The sequence below is a fragment of the Giraffa tippelskirchi genome, chromosome 1 (genome assembly GCF_054371585.1).
Source record: "Giraffa tippelskirchi isolate mGirTip1 chromosome 1, T2T-mGirTip1v1.2.pri, whole genome shotgun sequence".
NCBI lineage: Eukaryota > Metazoa > Chordata > Mammalia > Artiodactyla > Giraffidae > Giraffa > Giraffa tippelskirchi.
The window spans coordinates 182380507-182401719 of NC_137275.1; the positions used below are offsets into that span (position 1 = coordinate 182380507).

The 21213-nt window shown below is 47.2% G+C and overlaps 2 protein-coding genes across 3 annotated transcripts in view; one reads left to right on the plus strand and one right to left on the minus strand.

Moving 5' to 3' along the window:
* The window catches only part of LOC145514435 (transmembrane and coiled-coil domain-containing protein 5B-like), a 107805-nt gene extending 107536 nt beyond the window's left edge, over positions 1-269 (minus strand). The window contains exon 1 of the mRNA XM_081512226.1: positions 170-269. The gene's annotated coding sequence lies outside the window, so the exon portion shown is untranslated. The remainder of the gene's footprint in view (positions 1-169) is intronic.
* Positions 270-2234: 1965 nt separating this feature from the next.
* The window catches only part of NR4A3 (nuclear receptor subfamily 4 group A member 3), a 41782-nt gene continuing 22803 nt past the window's right edge, over positions 2235-21213 (plus strand). The window contains exons 1-6 of one of the 2 annotated variants that reach the window (XM_081512280.1): positions 2238-2791; positions 6035-6208; positions 7290-7361; positions 9084-10066; positions 13668-13797; positions 14257-14429. In XM_081512280.1, the coding sequence (XP_081368406.1) occupies positions 7331-7361; positions 9084-10066; positions 13668-13797; positions 14257-14429 (1317 nt within the window). In that variant the 5' untranslated portion in view covers positions 2238-2791; positions 6035-6208; positions 7290-7330. Of the gene's footprint in view, positions 2792-6034; positions 6209-7289; positions 7362-9083; positions 10067-13667; positions 13798-14256; positions 14430-21213 lie in introns of both variants that reach the window. The other variant, XM_081512290.1, reaches the window with a different exon arrangement.

A 21213-nucleotide genomic window follows, 5' to 3' on the forward strand; every position in this document is an offset into this window, starting at 1 on the left:
GCCCGTGACGGACGGGGATCACCGGCCGACAGCCGAACACGCCCCGCGGGCCGCGCGCCCCGGGCCCTCCCTCGAGTCACCCCTCATGGCGGTCTCCGCGCCCTGACTCGCCCTCCGCTCCCGTCACAGCCCGCGCCCCCACTCTCTCCCACAGCTCACGCCCACTCACCCCGACCCCCTGCGCCGAGCCTGGCCCAGCGTCGCCGGTCACCAGACGGGGTCGAGCCGAGTCCAAGATGGCGACTCCACCCCCGCCCCCTCCGCACTCCCCGCGGGGTCAGGGCGCCCCCTCACGCGGCGCGCTCGCGCCCGAGGCCCGGCTAAAAATAGCCAGGCCCGACTATATTTGGTGCGGCCGGATCCCGGCGCGGCCGCGCGCTCCCGGCCCCGCCCCGCCCCGCGCCGCGCCGCGTGCACCCGGCCCCGCCCCGCCCCGCCCCGCCCCGCCCCGCCCGGGCGCTGCGCTGAATGGAGAAGGGGCGGGGGTGACCGAGGGGAACCTACTCCGCTATCTGAGGCGCGCGCCGGCGGCGGGGCCGGGCCAACCGCCGAATTTAGTAACATCGCCTGCGTCAATCACGCGCCTCGTGTGCGTCAGTGCTGCGCGGCTCCAGGTCCTGCTCCCCCCACCACCCTCCAGTCTTTGAATGGATGCAATGTAGCAGCGCCCTCCTTCCTTCCGAGACTGGATTGGAACCTGTGGCAGTGCAGAGACTCTGTTCCTGTCCTCTAGGTCAACTTTCGTAGCACCCTTCCAGGTCTTCTCCACACTACCCTGTCTGAAGTGGAAGTGGAGGCGAAGAAATATACCCAGATCATATATATAACTTTAGTTTTGTTTTCAAGTTTCTTGTGCTAGCTCGAACCTTCGATTCTGAATTGTGTGCTCCGCCCCACTCCCCCCCAGCATACACACAAAGATTGTGACAGGTCAGAAACATAAATGTCACGTCTGATTCAAGCGGACCACATGGGGACCATGTCTGTCTGCATAGTTTCACTCTAATATTTTCTCTTCCTCAAAAATTCAATTTTAAAAGTGGTTGCTTTGATCCAGCTGCAACTTTTGGAGCCTAGGAGACTTCAACTTGGATAAAATTTTGTTTTTGTTTTCAGCAAGAAATTCACACTTAAATTCATCACTTCCAGGAAGAAACTGCTCTCCGTAACAGAATCTCCCAGGCTTTCAGCTCACCATTTCATAACAAACGCGTCTCAGGAGACCAGAACAAATCCCCTAGCGAAGGACTGACTAATAAATCTGTTGATTGATTTCGAAATGTTTAATTTGGGAGGTGGAGAGGAAGCCCATCTACAACCATCAAAAAGTGAAAGTGCGAGCTGAGAGTTCCATTTCTGACGGGAGGGGGTGATTTGCAACAGTCAGACCCGCTCAGCTGTTCAACACGTGTGTGTTTGTTTTACACACTTTAAGTAGTTGCTGCTACAGCGCGCGCGCGGATGGTGGATGTGCACTAAATTGGGTAATAAGGTCCAGTTAGGAAATTCACACCTTAAATGTAAAGAAAGAAAACCTTATCTTCCCAGAGCCATCGGTAACCCTGTGCAAAACACGCACCCAGCAAATGACCGGAGGAGAGGGATTAAGCCTAGGCACCGAGAGCCAGAGAGACGTAAACAGCTTTAGGCTGTTGCTTGGGGAAAGCGCAACTGCACCTCAGGGAGTCTTCGGACTGGTGCCTGACTCCTGCACTGGCTGCCAGGTCACTCAGAGAAGCTGTTTGGCGGAGCCTTCCCTTTCGGAAGAGCTGTCCTCTCTCTTACCCCCTCGCCCTGGCTCCCTGCCCCGGGGCAGCCTCGGAGGCGTGCCAGTAGCACTCCTCCAACTCTACTCCACCCGAGCCTGACAGCTGGGCGGTCCCGCCTGACCTGCGGGCGGGCCGCTGCACCCTCTTACCGACTCGCGACCGGGCGAGCCGCGCGGTTGCAAAGGGGTTGGCAGCACTAGTCCGAAAGGTCCCCGCGCCAGGACTGGCTGCGCCGCACAGTTTCCATTGTGCTGCCCTGCGAATGGCCGGGGAACGCGCGCGCGCGCGCGTGCTCGCACATGCACACACACGCACACACACACACGCACACACACACACCCTCCCTCGCACACGCGGAACCGGCTGGGCCAGAGGAGGGAGGAGGAGGGTGACGTAGCGTCCCATGGCGTCACATTGACGTCTCGCATTCCAGGCACTCTATGGAGAGGGCGCTAGGGCTCCCGTGGCATAAATGACGTGCCGAGAGAGCGAGCGAACGCGCAGCCGGGAGAGCGGAGTCTCCTGCCTCCCGCCCCCCACCCCTCCAGCTCCTGCTCCTCCTCCGCTCCCCACACAGACAAGCTCACACCCGCTCCCTCACTCGCACACACAGACACACGCGCGCACACACGCTCCTCACACACACTCTACTCTCTCCCGCGCGCTCACACCCCTCTCGCCCTGCGCCCTCGCGGGTGCAGCGCAGCGTCGCAGTCGGACTCCCCTCTCGGGCTCACTTTGCAACGCTGACAGCGCCGGCGGTGGCCGTGGAGGTGGGAACAGAAGCGGCATCCTATCCCCTGGTCGCGGCCGGAGACGGGACGCCCGCGGAACCCCTCGGCGGCGCTCTCCCATGAGTCGGGATCGCAGCATCCCCTGCCAGCAGCTCACTGCCTCTGGGAGCCGCTGGACTTGTACACCGCAGCCCTTCCGGGACAGCAACATTGACTCCCCACCCAGGGCAGATTTCGGGGCAGCTTTCTAGAAACTCGCACTAAAGACGGAACCGCCACAGCATTCAAGTACGTATGAGATTCGCTCAGTTAATAGGGGGACTTGTTAAAAAGTTGGCGCGCTGGGAAGCTCAGCTTCTGAAATTGACAACTTTTTGAGTTGGGGTTCCCCCCCCCCCAGCCTCCTCGCTCCGACTTTGCTCGCGGAGTCGCCGGAGGGTTCTGATCTGAAACTTTTCCCTCCCGGTAGCGGGCCTGCGGGGATCTCTGGAGCTTATGGGATTCCTCTCCTTACCCGAAGAGGCGAAAAGCCTCTAACAAAGACGAGGACCGGGATTTGTGCAGTAGCAGCTCCAGCGATGTAATTCAGGGTATTTCGGCTCTAGTTGTCATGGTAATGATGCTCTAGGCGGCGGCGGCGGCGGCAGCGGCAGGGAGTTGCAGCTCCTGTGATGAACGGCAGTAATTTTCCTGCCTTTTAACTAGGATTGGAAATACGGGCTCCGGTGGGTCCAAATTAATCTACCTAATGGTGACTCCGAGATGGTTGACTGGGAGGAAGCTTGGGAGGGAAGAGGACCTGGCCGGAGTTTGCAGCCGGATTCGGAGGATCTCAGGAAAGAGGGCGTAATTGTAGGAATGTAGCTTATTGTATTGAAATGAGCCTGGGGCTCCATCAGGCACGTCTGCCTGGCGTCGCCGACTTGCCCGTGTACACTTTTCCTTTCGTAGGTAATCGGGTGTAATTGCCGACCCCCGCGCCCCAACATGCGTGGGGACGGTGTCCCCCCCTCCTCTGGGCCTTGACTAGGTATGGGTAAGGCATGTTTTAACTGACAGAATTCGCGCTTTTGGAGAAGTTGCTCGGAGTGTTTTACTCTTGATAGAAATGAAAGTTCTCGGTGGTAAGAGGAGAACGGTCAGGCGAGTGCAGCCTGAGGAGACAGACTTCCAAGGGCACCTCTCAAACTTGTTGGAAGCTTGGGGCAATCATGAGGGAAAAAGCATTTGTCCCTTGATTTTAAAGAACGTTCTTGGAGATTGTCCTTTATCTGTTATGCCCACGGACTGTCTAAATGGAAGAGCTGCAAGGAGTTTGGTAATCAGAAATCTCAGGCTATTATCCCAGAGCCCTAGAGTGCCGGGAGAGAGGTACAGAGCGCCGTTCAGTCATTTCATCGCGAATCCAATCCTGAATCTTCTTTTCCCACGACGGAGATATTTTACAGAACTGAGTTGGGGAAAGGAAACGCTGCCCAACGTGGCTTCTGAGCACAGTCAATGAAGTTTGAGTTTATTCTAGTTCTCTTATCTGAACAAGATGCTCATAATGTGACTATCAAAAACCTCTCGGGCCACAGCAGTCTTCATCCCCGCACCCACCCCACCCTACCCCCTTCCCTCGGACCCTGCGCTCGCAGAAACTCTCCCCCGCGGTTTGCCTCCTCTCCCTCGGTCTTTCTGAGAATCTCTGTCTTTCCCTTTCTGTCGATCTCTCCTCCACTCCTCCTGCCCCCGCCCCACCTCCGCCCCCGCTCCCCAGGGTTGGAAACTCCGTGGAGGAGCCCCGGTCACAATGGTGCGTTTCACGGTTTCCTTCACACACTCCACCACGGGGAGGGGAACACGGGGGTGTTCCTTTCGTCTGCCCACGAGAAAGAAAGGGGCTTTGACAGAGGTAGTTATTTCTTCCTAATTTACAACCCCGAGGCTCCGTGTTCCCGGCCGCGGCGGCCGCGAGCGGGAGCGGAGCAACGTGTTTCCAGGCGCGGAGGCTTTGCCTAGGTAACCGGTCGTTTCGGGGCGGGGGGGGGGGGTGCGGAGAGAGTCGAGGGGCACCAGGCTCGGCTGTAGGAGGTGTGGTGTGGCTTGCCCACCCCACCCCCGCGATCGCTGGGCGCGCGAGGGAAGCCTCCCCTTCCTTGGAGAGATGCTTCCCTCACCCACCCTAGCCAGAGGTCGATCCTTGGAGAACGACTCCGCTTGAAAGACCCCAAAGAAAGGCGGGAACGTAGGGACCTGGAGGAGGTGGTGGGAGGTTGCTGGAGATTCCCACTGAAGATGCGGAGGGACGGGAAGCTCACCTTACAGCCGTGGGAAGATCCTGCGCTAGGGCGAGCGCAAGCTTTCTGTAGTATCAGCTGGGGCTGGGAGTGGGGGTGGCAAGGGAATCCCCCACTTCCTGGCCATCAAGGGCTTCCCGGATCTGGGGGCTCCGATCCCCTTTCTCCTTTCAGGCAAACCGCGGGCGCAGGGGCAGCGGGAGACGAAACTTACTCGACACCTGCGGTCCGCGCACGCCCGAGGTTTTGGGATTTTGGCGGGTTTTTTTCGGGTGCCGGTTCCCATTCTTATAGCTGTGAGTGGGTCCGGGCAAAGGGGGCGCTATAGGCCGGAGAGTCGGAAACGACTGACTGAGTGAACTGAACTGAACTGAGGCCATGGGATCCTTTCCCGAGGCCCGCCGAAATGCGCTTCAAGGTACAAAGTTTCGCTAAGGCTTTGCGCAGAGACACTTGACCCAGAGCCGCTCTCGGCGCCCTCCGGAGTGTGCCCACTCCGAGTCGCCGTATGGCCCGGAGCCTCGAAGTCGCTCACTCTCTGGGATACCGCCCGGGGTGCAGGGGGGCCTCCCTCCGCTGGCACCAGCAGCGGCAAACGCCAATCGCCTTGTGCCGTGCTTCCAGCGCCGGCCTATTTCCACTGCTCCCTTTTGTTTGCTTGACCCCTGGACCCCGAAACTCGCCGCTAATAGAAGCGAAGCCCCATTAGCATTTAGAATGAAAAGCGCAGACTTTCTTAATTCCTCGGGGCATTCATGCATTCGTTCCGGACCCTGTGCATTTCCTACGCAACGTGTAAAATTTGTATTTGAGGAGTGGGGGCGGGTGAAGTTGGAAAATATTTTCCGCTCCTGCACACTCACAGGCTCCGATTCCGGCGGAACTCTTTCCTCAAGTGTTCTCCATTCTTCGGTTTTCCTGACATCGCTAGCTCGGAACCAGTTGGGGGGTCAGGCAGATTAACTTCTGGGCAACAACTGGTTGCACGTTTTCTAGCCTCGGTTCGGGAACCACAAAACCGCCGTGAGCGCGGACAACCTTTCCTCGGCTCCCCCACGGCGCTGTGATGCCTTTTGCCCAGGGACTCCGGTCACCTTAAACACTGCTTTCTTAGCCTTTTAATTCTTTGTCATTTCTAGAGCTCCCTACCACCCCCACCCCTGTACGCCCAGTCCAGGCCTCGGTGACCCAGCATAGTCTCACTGTGACCTTTATCCTTTCTCCTGGTACCCGCCCCGCGTCCCCCTAGAGCCTACTGCGGAAGAGCGCAGCCCGGCAAGCCCCATCGCTGAGACTGGACCCTCAGCGGAGCCGGGCAGCACCGCAGCCAGTTCACCCAGCCGGGCGTCCCCGCCTCCTCCACTCTCAGCCTCTGCTGGAGAGACCCCCAGCCCCACCATTCAGCGCGCAAGATATCCTCCAGGTAGGTCTGAAGGCACGACCCCTTATTCTTCCCGGGCTGGGAGATGTGGGTGGGAGAGCCACACACCCACAAGCAGTCTGGTGGACTTGCCCAGCGCCAGGACAGTGAGTAACTGCTGGCCGCGAATTTCACGGCACAGGTGGCTTCTTTGCACGAAGCTCCTCTGGATACCACACACTGTTGCTACCTAGTGGAGCAGCCAGATTAAATTAAGCGTTGCATTTCTCAAAGATATTTTTCCTAAGAATAATGCAAATACACCAATAGATTGGGATCTTTTTATACATTTTAAAGTCTTCATTTTTGCTTTCCTTTTAATGCTAAGGCATTTAAGAGTTATGGGATCATTTCGAAAAATACAAAGCATTTTTATTTGTATAAAACCCAAATCATTTGAGTGCAGACATTTGGATTATTGAAGCTCAGAGGGAAAGCATTTGAACTGAAAACCAAGGAGTAAATTTTAGTTGGGCAAAAGAAAGGATTGCAGGCTTAGCTTGTAGCACCTCTTTTTGCATTTGGTAAAGGACTCCCTTGGTGGCTCAGTGGTTAAGAATACACCTGCCAATGCAGTAGGCACGGTTCGATCCCTGGATTGGGAGGACCCCTTGGAAGAGGAAATGGCAACCCATTCCAGTATTCTTGCCTGGGAAATGCCATGGACAGAGGAGTCTAGTGGGCTACAGTCCACGGGGTCACAAAAGAATCGGACAGGACTTAGCGATTAAACAACAACAAAGGGATACCAGGTGCCTAGCCAAAGAGATGCAAATAAATAGAACTCAGTCCCAGCAAGCTCATCTTCTATCTAGAAACCTCAGAAAGTCACAAAGAACAACAATAGGTAGGGACTGACTGGTGGAGAATGATAGAAAAGAGTCATAGAGAAATCCAAGGGAAGAGAACAAATGAAACATCAGGCAATGTTCTTTCTTTTAAATGACTAGCCTTTCATTTCACCCCAAAAGCTGGACAGCAGGGTAAGTGCTCTTTTAACTTGAAACTAATGGTCATTTGTAGGGCCTTGCTTGGAAAACAGAGGCTTGAACTGGCCTCTCCTCATCACTGCTTCTTCCAACAGGCCCTCGACACCTTTTTTCAAGTCAAGATTTCATCCCATACATGCATGACTCAATCAGATTTGGAAATGTGGGTAAGAGAAAGATGTCAAAGGAAATGTGAAGTATTCGCTTTTCTGTTAGTCACACCTTTTACACCATGGACTCCAAAGAGACGTTAAGCACATGGTTTTCCTTTGGTTCAGAAAAACCAACCACCAGAAACTGCCCAGTTTACTATTTATATTTAGCCATAAAGAAGAGGAAATAATTAGATACATTATCCACTGGATCCAATATGTCTCAGGGCTTTCTCATTAGTTCAACCTCTCTGAACAATAAATAAGTACTCCAGATATCAGTGCTTTGGGGCTGAGGGAAACTAAATCTATTAAGAAAATGTTTTCTTTTCTAGAGGTGCTAACTTTTCTATCATAAGAAAATACGTAGATAACTCACTTATTATAACCAAACTGTAGTTATTAAGCAGCTCTTGATATATTTATTACTTAGATGGGGGAATATATATATATTTACATTTATACATATACATATATAGTGCTGGAGAAGGGAATGGCAACCCACTCCAGTATTCTTGCCTGGAAAACTCCATGAACAGAGGAGCCTGGAGGTCTATAGTCCGTGGGGTCGCAAAGAGTCGGACACGACTGAGGGACTAACACTTGCTTACATATATGTGCTAAGTCGCTTCAGTCATGTCTGACTCTGTGCAACCCTGTGGACTATAGCCTGCCAGGTTCCTCTGTCCATGGGATTCTCTAGGCAAGAGTACTGGAGTGGGTTGTCATGCCCTCCTTCAGGAGATCTTGCTGACCCAGGGATCAAACCCGCATCTCTTATTGTCTCCTGCATTGGCAGTTGAGTTCTTTACCACTACCACTAGTGCCACCTGGGACCATATATATATATATATAGGTGTATATGGCACAGAGCAGGTTTGGTGGGTGTTTTGTTGCAGCTGCCAATCTTTTTCTTCGCAGGTGGCGCAAACTCCCTCGAGCCCATTTCCTGGGCCTACGTTCCCACCTCACCACCTAGCTGGCTGAAATCATCAACAGGGGTCCAGTTTGAGCAGGCTGTCAGTCCTGTTTGGAGGAGTAGGGAGGGGGTGGGAGAAAGCAACCACAAAGTGTGTGGGTAGCCTCAGCTGGCACTCATAAAATGTTAGAATGTCACTTGGCCAGTAAGTCCCAAGTAGGACACCTTTTTTTCTTTCTTTTACTAACACTCAGGTTTACAAATCAGAAAGTTGACTTGGGGATGTGGGAGTAGTGGTCTCTTTCTCCCAAAATAAGCCAACAGGGCATTCACTGGATGTCTTCTTGTCTTCCTAAATTGATAGCTGAGGTCACTCCATTAAATTTCCAGGGCTCAAAATCACTTTTTAAAACACAATTGGGCTTTTGAGAGAAGACATCAAACTTCCCAGTTCTAATGGAGGACAGGGCAAGTGAAGGAAGGTGGACACAGAGGTCCCCAGGAGGCTAGGTTTTGACAGCCTGTGGCCCCATTGGCAGTTCCTGAGGGATTCAGCTTTCTGCCCATGGAGGAAGGGAGGAAAGTGGGGGAGAGGGAGGAAGGGAGGGAGGGAGGGAAGAAGGAGGAAAGAAAGAAAAAAAGGAATGAAAGAAAGAGAGAGCGAGCACTGGAGGAAGGGAAGGAGGAAAGGAAGGAATCTATGCAGCTAGAAAGGTGGAAAGACTGTCACTTCCTAGTTCCCATAGAGAGCAACGAATCCATTGCCACTCATTAGCTAGGAAGACGCTTCTGAGAGATCCTTTTTCCTCTCCCTGCAGATATGCCCTGCGTGCAAGCCCAGTATAGCCCTTCGCCGCCAGGTTCCAGTTATGCAGCACAAACATATGGCTCGGATTACACCACGGAGATCATGAATCCTGACTACGCCAAGCTGACCATGGACCTTGGCAGCACCGAGATCACCGCCACAGCCACCACGTCCCTGCCCAGCTTCAGCACCTTCATGGAGGGCTACTCCAGCAACTACGAACTCAAGCCCTCCTGCCTGTACCAAATGCAGCCGTCGGGGCCACGGCCGCTGATTAAGATGGAGGAGGGTCGCGCGCACGGTTACCACCATCATCACCACGAGCACCACCACCACCACCAGCCGCAGCCGCAGCAGCAGCAGCCATCCATTCCGCCCCCCTCCGGGCCGGAGGACGAGGTGCTACCCAGCACCTCCATGTACTTTAAGCAGTCCCCGCCGTCCACCCCCACCACGCCGGGCTTCCCCTCGCAGGCGGGGGCGATGTGGGACGACGCGATGTCCTCGGCGCCCAGCTGCATCGCGCCCGGCCCGCTGCTCGACCCGCCGATGAAGGCGGTGCCCACGGTGGCCGGCGCGCGCTTCCCGCTCTTCCACTTCAAGCCCTCGCCGCCGCACCCGCCCGCGCCCGGCCCCGCCGGCGGCCACCACCTGGGCTACGACCCGACGGCCGCCGCTGCGCTCAGCCTTCCGCTGGGAGCCGCCGCCGCCGCAGCCGCCGCCGCCGCCGCCGCGGGCAGCCAGGCCGCCGCGCTCGAGGGCCACCCGTACGGGCTGCCGCTGGCCAAGAGGGCCCCCGCGCTGGCCTTCCCGCCTCTCGGCCTCACGGCCTCCCCCACCGCGTCCAGCCTCCTGGGCGAAAGCCCCAGTTTGCCGTCGCCGCCCAGCAGGAGCTCGGCCTCTGGCGAGGGCACGTGCGCCGTGTGCGGGGACAACGCCGCCTGCCAGCACTACGGGGTGCGCACCTGCGAGGGCTGCAAGGGCTTCTTCAAGGTGAGCCGCTCGCCTCCTCCCGGGTCCCCTCCCCTCCACTGCCGGCCTCCTCAGCCACCGGCTGAGAGCATCTAAGCGGGTCCTTCCGGGTCCTAACCGTTAGAGGTGTGATGTTACACTGTGCGTTCCTGTAGCCTTTACTAGCACCTTCACACCCACTTTCTTGGGGCCTTTTAACTTGATGTCCATCACAGGAGGCTGCCCCAGGTGGGCTTGCGGAGACTCTGAACTTCCCGACTTGGCTTTACCGACTGCAATTTTTTCTGGAGAGAGCTTTCAGAAGATTCGCAAAGGGATCTGTGACCTCAAAAATGCACACACCTCTCTATATTCCTCTTCTATCCATCCCGAGTGTCTGAGGGAATAGTCTTGTGTGCCAGGCCTTGGGTATTTGTATCTCATTTAATCCTCCTAGTGAGAGTTAGGACTCGAGATCAGACAGAACTGAGATTGAATTTTGGCCACCCACTAGCTAGTTTTATGAACAGCATCTTGAGGGTTTAAATTAGTTATCCTTGTTTTATAGATGAGGAAATGGAGGCTCAGAGAAGTTACTCAACTGCCCCTGGACACATACTCAGAAAGTGAGATGGAGACAGGATGCCAACTCGTGTTTGCATGACCCCAAAGTGCATGATTTCTTCACAGCTCAGCAGCTGAGGAAGAGACAGGGGGATCTGGGAGATGCAGCTTGGGGCAGCTCCCCTTGCAGAAAAGAGAAGCTGGAGTCTCATCAATCCGCTCCACTTCTGTGCCACACACAAGGCCAGGTGTGGACACTCTTCATTAGCTCATAGACCCAAAGGAGAAGTTTACAGTGGGAGGGGTCTTAAGCCTCCCCCTTATTTTACCCATGAGGATATCGAAGGTTAGAGAGGTGACTTAGTGGCACATGGGGACAGTTCCAGCCAGTTTCCGCTACTCTGGAGTTCAGTGCTGTTTGCACCACTCAAAGAGAAGAGGCCTTGTTCTTTTGCTGCTCTACTTTTGCTCTTGACCCCCAGACACTTAATTCTGCGCCACCCTCCCTATTCCTCAGTGCCTCGGTCATTGCATCAGGTATTTGCAAACCCAAGAATGTTCTCCCAAAATTTTCACTTCCTAACCTCCAGTGCTGGCCAGGGTGGAGAGAGAGGAAAAGCTGGCTGCTGATTGGGTAATGAGGATTTGGGAGGCCGATAGGCTGGATCTTCTAGCATGCTGGAATTAAGAGTCAGAACACCCAGAAAGAAATCCTTGATCTGTCACCTGTCAATTTTACGATGTTGGGTAGGACATTTCCTTCCAGACCTGTTTCCCTATCAGGTGAATACAATTCAGAGAAGAAGTGTTAGTTTTAAATGAGATAAAACATTTATGTAAATACTTTATAATTTTTAAAGGGTCATAAAAGAATAGTACATTGTAAATGAAAACTACAAAGTATTTATGAAAAACGCACATGTGTACATTGGTATACAGACCAACAAGCAACAGTTATTTTTGATCTGGAGATAGGAATCATGTGATTAAATTCTGCAGACAACTGAGAATATGTTTGTGGAAAGGTTTTACAATATATTAAGCACCATACAAGAGGTATGCTAGATTATGATGTCTTAAATGTAGAACCATCAGTTTAGCCGTTTTTTTCTGTCAAGTAACTGCATTTCTTAAGCAGATTTGATTTTTACAGTGTTTCAGTGGAAGTGCTGAAAGGCAGTGAAACAGGCAGCCAGAAGGGGGGAAAGAAAGAAAAACAATTACGAGAAGTATAAATAATCCATAAATATAACCACCCCTGAATAATTGAGAGTTGACCTAAATGCAGGAGTGATAATACATTCCTGGTCTAGAAATGTCAATTGTGTTCCCCAACAAGCATCCTTTTTCTACAGCAATACCTTGAAAACAAATCTATACTTGAAAGGGTGGGGGTAGGATAGGGGAGAACCACCCCACGGATCTGTTAATTAAGGGAGCAGGAGCAGGTTTTACCCAGTGGCTTTCTACCATTAAATTGAATTCTTTAAAAATGTGACATGAAGTGCAGTTAATGATGGGAATTCAGTGATTGAACCATAACGATCTCTCCCTGTCTTTAAACAGTTGTGCAGGCACACACAAATGTTAGGAAGGTTTCAGGTTATTGGGAAAACATATACCTGAAGTAAAATGCCACCAGCACTCAAATTGGTATATCCTTGAGGATGATAACAAGAAGTATAGTTTTCTAAAATTACTTTAAAGAGAGCTTTTAATTACAATGAAAGAGAGCTTCATTCAGGAAATACAGGTTTCCTACCCTTACAGACTGCTGCAAATTTAAATGCTGGAAACATCAGAAGTATGTTGTATTTTGGAATTTCTCATTTTGAACTAAAATCACCTGCTAAAGCAGGAAAAATGTATCTGGCTTTAAATTTTATATAAGCAATTTAGAAACGATCTCTTAAAATGAAATTAAAAGGTGATAGAGTAAAACCTGATACAAGAGGATTGAGAATTGCTGAAAATTAGAAAAGATAAAAAGTAAATCTAGAATTTTAGATACAAAATAGATCACCAATCTCAGATTACCTAGTTTTTTTTCATGTAGCCCAGGCTTACCAAATACATTCACCTTTCTGCTCTATTTGGAGTTGAATAGATTCAGGTAATTTCTGAATGAGTGGTGAATACACATCCATTTGCACAAGTTATTTTTATTTTTTTAAATCAAGCATTCTCTTGTATCTGGAGCATAAAATATCTTTTATTATTTTATATTTCATTTTTAAATTATATGTGATTCTGAAGAACACAGCAGTATTTTATATCCAGACCCAAGTTTAATGTTACATCTTTTACAATATTGCTATTTTGTTCATGCCAATAGTCATTTATGACATAAGCTATTAATGGGAATTTTCATTGAAAATATATGGCCCTTATATTCCTTCCTTTATCTCTTTCTTTTTTGTTTGTTTGTTTTTTCTTGGATGTGATAGTGGTTTTTAGTATCCAGTTTTAAATCTTTACTTACAAAAGTCAGAAATGGACAGTTGACCATTCTTTTAAAAAAAAATACACTGCAAAGGCTGATTAAGTGATTTGTTTTTGCATTAAAACTTTATTTCCTATATAGCTAGAGAAGTCCTCACTTTTGCTTTTTATGACTTCATCTCTATTGGCAGACAAAGCCAGTTTCTGTGATATTTGACTTACAATAGTGATAGGCAACAAAGTATATCCCAGATAATTTTGATTTTATTTAATAAGGTCAGCAATAATCAGGGGAGTGGACCAAGTAGAAAATTGTTCCCAAAGGGATATTAAAAGTGAAGATAATCTAATCCTCTTAGGTATGATATGTTGACCTGGTAGTTTCAGATATGATTTTATCATTCAGACTTGGATGTCTTCTGAGACTTGCTTCAGAACAATCCAAGATGATTTTCATTGTCAGCAGCTAACACTAATAAAATTGTTTTTCCTGCAGGCTAGTGTGTTAGGAAATTAAATTTATCTAATTATACGAATTGCACTGTCGCTTTTCACATTGTAATTAAAATACATCTTGTCAGGTCCTACCTCTTTCCAGAAACTATTAGTTGACTATCTGTGTATTGTGTTTCCTCAGAGAACAGTGCAGAAAAATGCAAAATATGTTTGCCTGGCAAATAAAAACTGCCCCGTAGACAAGAGACGTCGAAACCGATGTCAGTACTGTCGATTTCAGAAGTGTCTCAGTGTCGGAATGGTTAAAGAAGGTATGGGTATAACACTTTTTATCCAACTTGCTTATAAATATTCTCAGATATCCTTGAAAAAAGTTAATATTTACATTGGGATGGTGAATTTTCCTAGTTTCCCTTTCCTTTCAGCATTTTATTTTTATGGTGTATTTACATTTAAAAATAGCAGAGGTCTGCTTATTCTAATTTCTCAAAATCAATACAGCTTGTGTACATACATCTTTCTTCTATTTGAAAAGGAGACTTTTAGGGCTAATTCATTACCAAATGTACGTATGGGGTGGTTGCTATGCTGCCTATTTCAACTCTCATTAAATCATTGTGGGGATATTACTCCAAACGTTTTCCACTTTTAAATGGTGGGTCTCATTAACGATTTACTCAACTGTAAAGTGTTTTGTTTCCTTTCTGTGATTTATGGCTGTTTATGGATATCTTTGGAGACATTTTTTTCTTTTTTTCTCTTGGTATCAGTTGTCCGTACAGACAGTCTGAAAGGGAGGAGAGGTCGGCTACCTTCCAAACCAAAGAGCCCATTACAGCAGGAAGCCTCTCAGCCCTCTCCACCTTCTCCTCCGATCTGTATGATGAATGCCCTTGTCCGAGCTTTAACAGACTCAACGCCCAGAGATCTTGATTATTCCAGAGTAAGTTTTATGATATTCTGCTTTTGAGTGAATGATCAGGGTCTCTATTCATGATACTAGTAATAAGCCTGGATTGAATGACTTGTGTCTGGCACTGTGCTCAACCATTTTCATACCTTTTCTCTATTTTTTCACTTCACTTAGCAATTCCAGTGCATCCATTGCACCAAATAATTTTTGCCTTATTGAATCTCTAAATGCCTTACCAAATGACCCTGACAGTGTTGCACCTGTCATACCCATTGTTGCAGGATTCCTGATGGTTGTGCCAATGAAAATCTGCACAGGTGAATTACAATTTGTACATTTCTTTCATGCTTTAGACAACATGACTACTGTGTTTTTCATATTGTGACCAAACCAGCTGGGTAAGCCTCAAGTTATCCTTAAACAGTTTACCCAGTTGCACTGGCATTGATTGACCTACTGCTTATGCAGAGGGATTAGACCATTGATGGAGAGGAGCAAACTCTGGCCTTGACATCAGGAGGTGTCAGGAGGACTGGGATGGAATGTTGCCTCTGCTGCTTCCTGCCTGGGTCACCTGGCTCCTGCTCTTGGCTTTCTCATCCTTACAGTGGAGATGATTACAATATTTAACCTCAGAGGGATGTTTTGAACATCAGTCACATAGAACAACGGTTGAGAGAACATTTGAAACTGTAAATGACCGCCAGTGTTGTTAAGTCAACCAAAATATATCAACACTTTTATTTCATATGGGATATAGTGAAATATCATCAGTTTGAAACCTGAAAATTCCCAGAAATTTGGATAACATGAATAAGAACGATTTTCTGAGCAAATGTATAAATATTACTGGAAGACAGTTTTAAAAGAGACTTAGAAAAGCAAACTTCTAGTAAGTCAGGGTCTTACCAGAGAAAAAAAGAAAGGAAAAAGATCATAATTATTCAGCCATTTCTACATGCTAGACATTGTGGTACTTTGTCTCATCTAACAACCATTTAAAGAACCATAAACTGTAAGAATAGTTACTCCCACTCTAAGACAAGAAAACTTAGAAAAACAGTTTGCACATAAAGGAGAGATAAACCAGTCAAGGGATCCCCAGTTGGTTGATGTGGCTTGACAGCAATTACCAGATTGCCTTCTCCAGGTCCAAACAGTATCTTGAACTTCTGCTTGAAGGGTTGGCCAAGAGTGTGAGTGTGTCTGCTGTTGCCCTCTTTTTAGGTTGTAGTGTTGACAAAAATGAAAGGGTGATTGGTATACCTGCTGTGATCTTCCTCCCTTCATCCCCTCCCTCCTTTAGGCTGTGAGGCCTCCTTTGCACTCTGGAGCACAAGACTTCCTATGAGAAGCACGGTAGGTCCTTAGCATCAAAGGTTGAGGACTCTTGTTCTGATTACAAGCAGTATCTCTTGACTGAAGTCAAGTCTCAAATAATAGTTTAACTGAATAATGCAGTGGTTAAAGGGCTAAGGCTTTGGAACCGCGCAGGCCTCGAGTAAAATTCCAATACCATCATGTATTAGAATGACCAATACATTCCAAGCTGGGTGACCTTGAGCAACTGATTAAATCTTTTAATATCTCACCTTCCTCATCTGTGTTATAGAATAATAATAATATCTACTTCCCAGGATTGTTTTTATAAAATTTAAATAAGATACTTGTCAGAGCTTTAGTTCAGTACCCTGTATGTTATCTCCTTGACCATACCTTCTTATTTTGTCATTTGTTGAATGCTTTAATGAGTATAAACACTACATATGTCAGGTGCTGTGTAGCAAAACCACTAAGGTAAGTGTGATGATTGCTATTTCATAGAAGAGGAGATAAAAAGTGAGAAAGGCTAAAGAACTGACTTGCCCAAGGTCACATGAGTGACCGAGTGAAGTTGCTCAGTCATGTCCAACTCTTTGCAACCCTATGGACTGTAGCCTACCAGGCTCCTCAGTCCATGGAATTTTCCAGGTAAGAGTACTGGAGTGGGTTGCCATTTCCTTCTCCAAGGTCACATAGCTAATATGTATCTGAGATAGAATTAGAAGCCAATGGGTCCAATTTGCCCTGCAAAGTCTGTGCTCCTAAGACCAAAATTCCCTGCCTCTCTGGTTTCAGTGAGAATGGGTGATGGAAAAGCATTTGGGAATAAAGACTTTTTCATGAACCAACTCGGGCCTTCCCTTATGCAATCCATCTGAATTAATGAAGCTTCTTGGCACTGCCTCCACTGAGGCTACAGCACACAATCTGATGTTGTTCTAGGGCATTGGAAATGACTGTTTATGGCCAGTCCAGAGAATTTTGTCCACAAAGTGATGATGGCGGGGGTGGGGAGGGGCACAAAGCATCCAATTATTGGTCTACATGGCCTAATTAGTTATTCAGTGGCAAACCCTGTCCCATACTTTGAGTTGTCCCAGCTGGGAACTGTCTCCACACTGAAAAATCAATCCACTGTGTTTGCTTGCTTCTGCACCATTCAGTGTGTTAGACTAGAGTCATCATCCTCATCAACAAACATTTATCCAATTTAATTGTTAGCTTTGTCCAAAATAGCAGATTGACCATGCCAGAGTCTGGGTCACGATGATACTACCTTTGGGGCCTGGCTCAATTTTGCAAAGCATATTTATTTTAATTGCATTGTTTTGGAATCAGATCGAACCTCATAGCTTGGATTCTCCTGCTTTTAGATAGCTTTACAAAATTATCAAAAATTGGACCCAAATCAATTAAATTAAAAGTCTTTTTAAAAAAATACAGTGAGTTTTCATCAAAAACTTGGATGAAGGCATAGAAGGCATGCTGATCACATTTGCAGATGACAGAAAGCTGGGAGGGATCGCTAATATGATGGATGTCAGTATCAACATTCAGAGTGATTTCGACAGGTTGGAACAGGATGGATGAAACCATCATGGAGAAAGTTAACAAAAATAAATGTGAAGCTCAGCATTTAGAATTTTTTTAAATGGGAGAGACTTAGCTTGTCAGTGGTTCAAGTTGAGAAGATCTCAGGAGTTTATTCCCTGTGCTCAGTAAGAACCACCAATGTGTTTAGGTGGTGGAAGGAGGGATGCTAAATGAGCTTCGGTCTCTGCAGAAGAAGGATAGGACCAGGGCCAACTTGGTGGTGCCCCATGGGTTCTGTGCCGTCAGTCCACACTTCAAGGATGGAGTTCAGTTCCAAGCTGGGATTTAAGAGGGCAATGGATACACTGTTTCTGAGAACTTGAAAGGGATAATAGTTGGAGGAAATGGAAGTATGTAGACAGAAAGGGAGTAGATTTAGTGGGACTAGGTCACACTTTTGCCATGTTACCAAGAGGACTGTTCTCCCAAGGGCAGATCTAGAGGGTGAAGGAAGTGGCCTTTCCAGCCCATTCTGAGGACAAGAAAGAGTTCTGTTGGCTCCAAGAACTACTATGGAAGTATGAAGAAACTTAAGGAGAACTCTTTACAGGGTTCCTCACAAGGAGAGAGGTTGTTTGGGCTGAGCTCTAAGATTTCATGATTCTAGGGTCTACCTTATTGTCCCTAAATGCAAGTGAATAGATATACATATACATATAAGAATGTGTATTGTTAAGTAACTTGTTACTTCACAAGATTGAATTTGCTTCATTCTCTTAGCGGAGAAGGCAATGGCACCCCACTCCAGTACTCTTGCCTGGAAAATCCCATGGACGGAGGAGCCTGGTAGGCTGTAGTCTATGGGGTCGCTAAGAGTCAGACATGACTGAGCGACTTCACTTTCACTTTTCCTGTTCATGCACTGGAGAAGAAAATGGCAACCCACTCCAGTATTCTTGCCTGGAGAATCCCAGGGATGGCGGAGCCTGGTGGGCTGCCGTCTATGGGGTCGCACAGAGTCGGACACGACTGAAGCGACTTAGCAGCAGCAGCATTCTCTTAGAAAAAGTTAACATAAAATGAATGAAGCAAAATGAATTTATTGACAGTCTACTCTGAGCCAGGTACCATCACATATATTTAGTTTATGTGGTATAATTTATGGTTTCAGTCATTTTTTAAATATCATTCATTGTATTTCAGTTTTCATATTACCTTCTCTTTGAAGTTTTTATTTAAGAATTCAGAGACCTGGAGGTGATCTTGAGGTAATCTAATCCAACACTCATATTTTCAGAGGAGTAAATAAAAGTTTAAAAAGATTAAGTGGCTTGCCTAAAGTCAGTGGCAAAGGGTTAGACCCCAATCTCATCCCTCATGAGTATGTTTCTCACCATATTGCCATTCTATTTAATGGAAATGTACTAGTTTGTTTTTTTTTCAAATAGAAGTCTTTATTAGATTTTTAAAATTACAATAAGAGTAACATAATACTCATGGTTTGCAAAAGGCAAACCATTTAGAAGTGAATCAAGTGAAAAATGAAAGTGTCTTCTTCATTTATTCCTACTTAAACCATACCATGGGGGTAGACATAATTTATTACATTTTAAAGAAGAATATGCACTGTCGGTTTCGAGTCAGACAGTTGAACTTGACCAAAACAATTTATTAAAGATGCTACCTTCCCCCAGTGAATCGGAGAAATGAGAAAACATTTGCCAGACATGTTCATTCTAATCTTCTTGTCCCAGCCTATGTGCCTTTAAGGTAGTAAGTGAGTATTTTCCTGGTTTGTGGAACAGGGAGGTGGAGGACTTGTTCCAAGTCACAGAGGGAAGGGTGTTTTCAAGGCCAGAAAGATTGCTCCTTGCTCTGTGAAGCGTTCCTGGCGCTGAGACCTTCTCTTCTCCTTTGGGCCAAACTTCTCTCCTTCAAAAGTGAGCTCAGATCATTATATATCAGTGCAGTCAAAACATGTCAGATTTGATTTGTTTCGCCTCGAAATGTTGCGGTTCTCTACCCTACAGTTGCTTTTAATTTAGCATTACAAATATATATAGATACCAGACCTCACTTCAGACCCTGTGTAATTACTAATGAGAAAGTGTACTTCGCATCCTCATTTGTTGGTCATTTTAAGTATTTGCCAGCAAACTAGGATGTTTTCTGGTAAGAGTATCACTTAGCACTGTAACAGACTCCAAAAACAAGATACAGTACAGATACAACCAGGCACCAGCAAGTGGTATTTAAATATGTTAACAAGATAGCCTAAGAAACAACGTAGCTGGCACATGTTAGACCTACAAAGTATAAACTACATGAAGATTCTGCAGAGTCCTTTCTTAAAGCTACTTCAAAGACCCTCTCAAATTGCCACTAACCCACTGGATGATTTCAGGCCAGTTCTGCCCCTCTGTGGGCCTCAGTTTTCTCATCTGAATCATGAGGAGATTGGACTAAATACAGTGCCACAATCCCTTCCAGCCTTCTCATTCCCTAACCCTGTGACCATCATACCTGCTACAATTCCCCTATCAGTACAGGTCTCCATTTCCCAAAGTGTGGTACCCAAACTGCCTGTATCAGAAGGAGCCAAGGTGTTTGCTTAAAATGCAGATTCCCGGGGCCACATGCAGGCCTACTGACTCAGAACTGGGGAACGGGGAAGGCAGGCAGGAATCTATATTTTTAAAAAGGCCTCAGATGGTTCTTTGGCACACTAAGGTTTAAGAACCATCACTATAATTAAATAAGAACAATTCAGTTTTACTCCGAATCTCCTATTTCTCAACTTGCCTGGCATTGAGAAGGAATGAGCAATAGACATGAATTTAACAGAAAGTAATTGACTCACTGAACAGTTCTTCCAGAGCAGTGGACACATTACTGAACAAGATGCAGGTGCTGTCTTCATGGAGCTTACAGGCCAATGAGGGAGACAGAAAGTAAACCCATATGTAACTGCAGTGATGCCATTTGGGGAAGAGAGGAGGGTTTGGGGGTTTTGTTTTGTTTTTGTTTTTTTAGAGAAGGGAGGCAATTAGATCAGAAAAGAAGAAATTTGGAGAAAACTATATTAATTACCTGTTTTTAAAGTGTCACTTTTTAAAGTGTAAGAGCCTAAGACTATGTATACATAGTTTGGCTTATAGAATAATAACATCTGAAATATAAGGACCCAGAGAAAAGTAACATTGTAAGGGAAAATAAATGTTCTTAAGACATTTTACATATTTAGCCTTGACTGACGGTGAGATAGAGTGGGTATCAGATTCCGCTCTGCTATGAAAACATCACATTGCTAAATTTTAGGGCTGGTATTCACCAAAGATCTTGCATAATTTATTTTAGGCCTAGGCTGTGGCTGAAATCTGACTTGTACATATATGGTATTACCATTTGAAATGTGTCAACTCATTTAGTTTAAATAATATTTGTTGCTTGCAGTCCTAGATTCTCAATCTAAGTCCTTCAGAGAAATCTTCATTAGACATTAGCTGTCAGTAAATGCAATTCTGTGTCTTTGACTAGTGGTAAAATCTGATTATTGATGGATCAATTATCCATAAAGGCTGGAATACAGTGTTAGCATAAAGAGGAAAAAAGATTCACTTTTAAGGTCTTTCTCTATTTGGCCTATATCTGATTAGAATGATCAATAAACAAGTTATCCCAGATTTTCTTTGGTGAACCCCAAACTGCTTAGCCCAGAGATGGAGCGATATAGGGAAGTACAGAAGCAGAGCTTGGGGTCTGGTTCTTCCAACTCCATGCTCAGCATTCCACGGTGAGGTGTTTATAAACTGCTAGCCCAGGCAGAGGAGACTCTAATATGTTTTGTTCTGTTTCTTTAAATTTTATATTCAATAGAAGGGACACTTGATTTATTTTTCACCCCCAGAAGTTGATGCTGACCCTCCAGTCACCTCCTAGTTACTGGTGGCTCAGACCT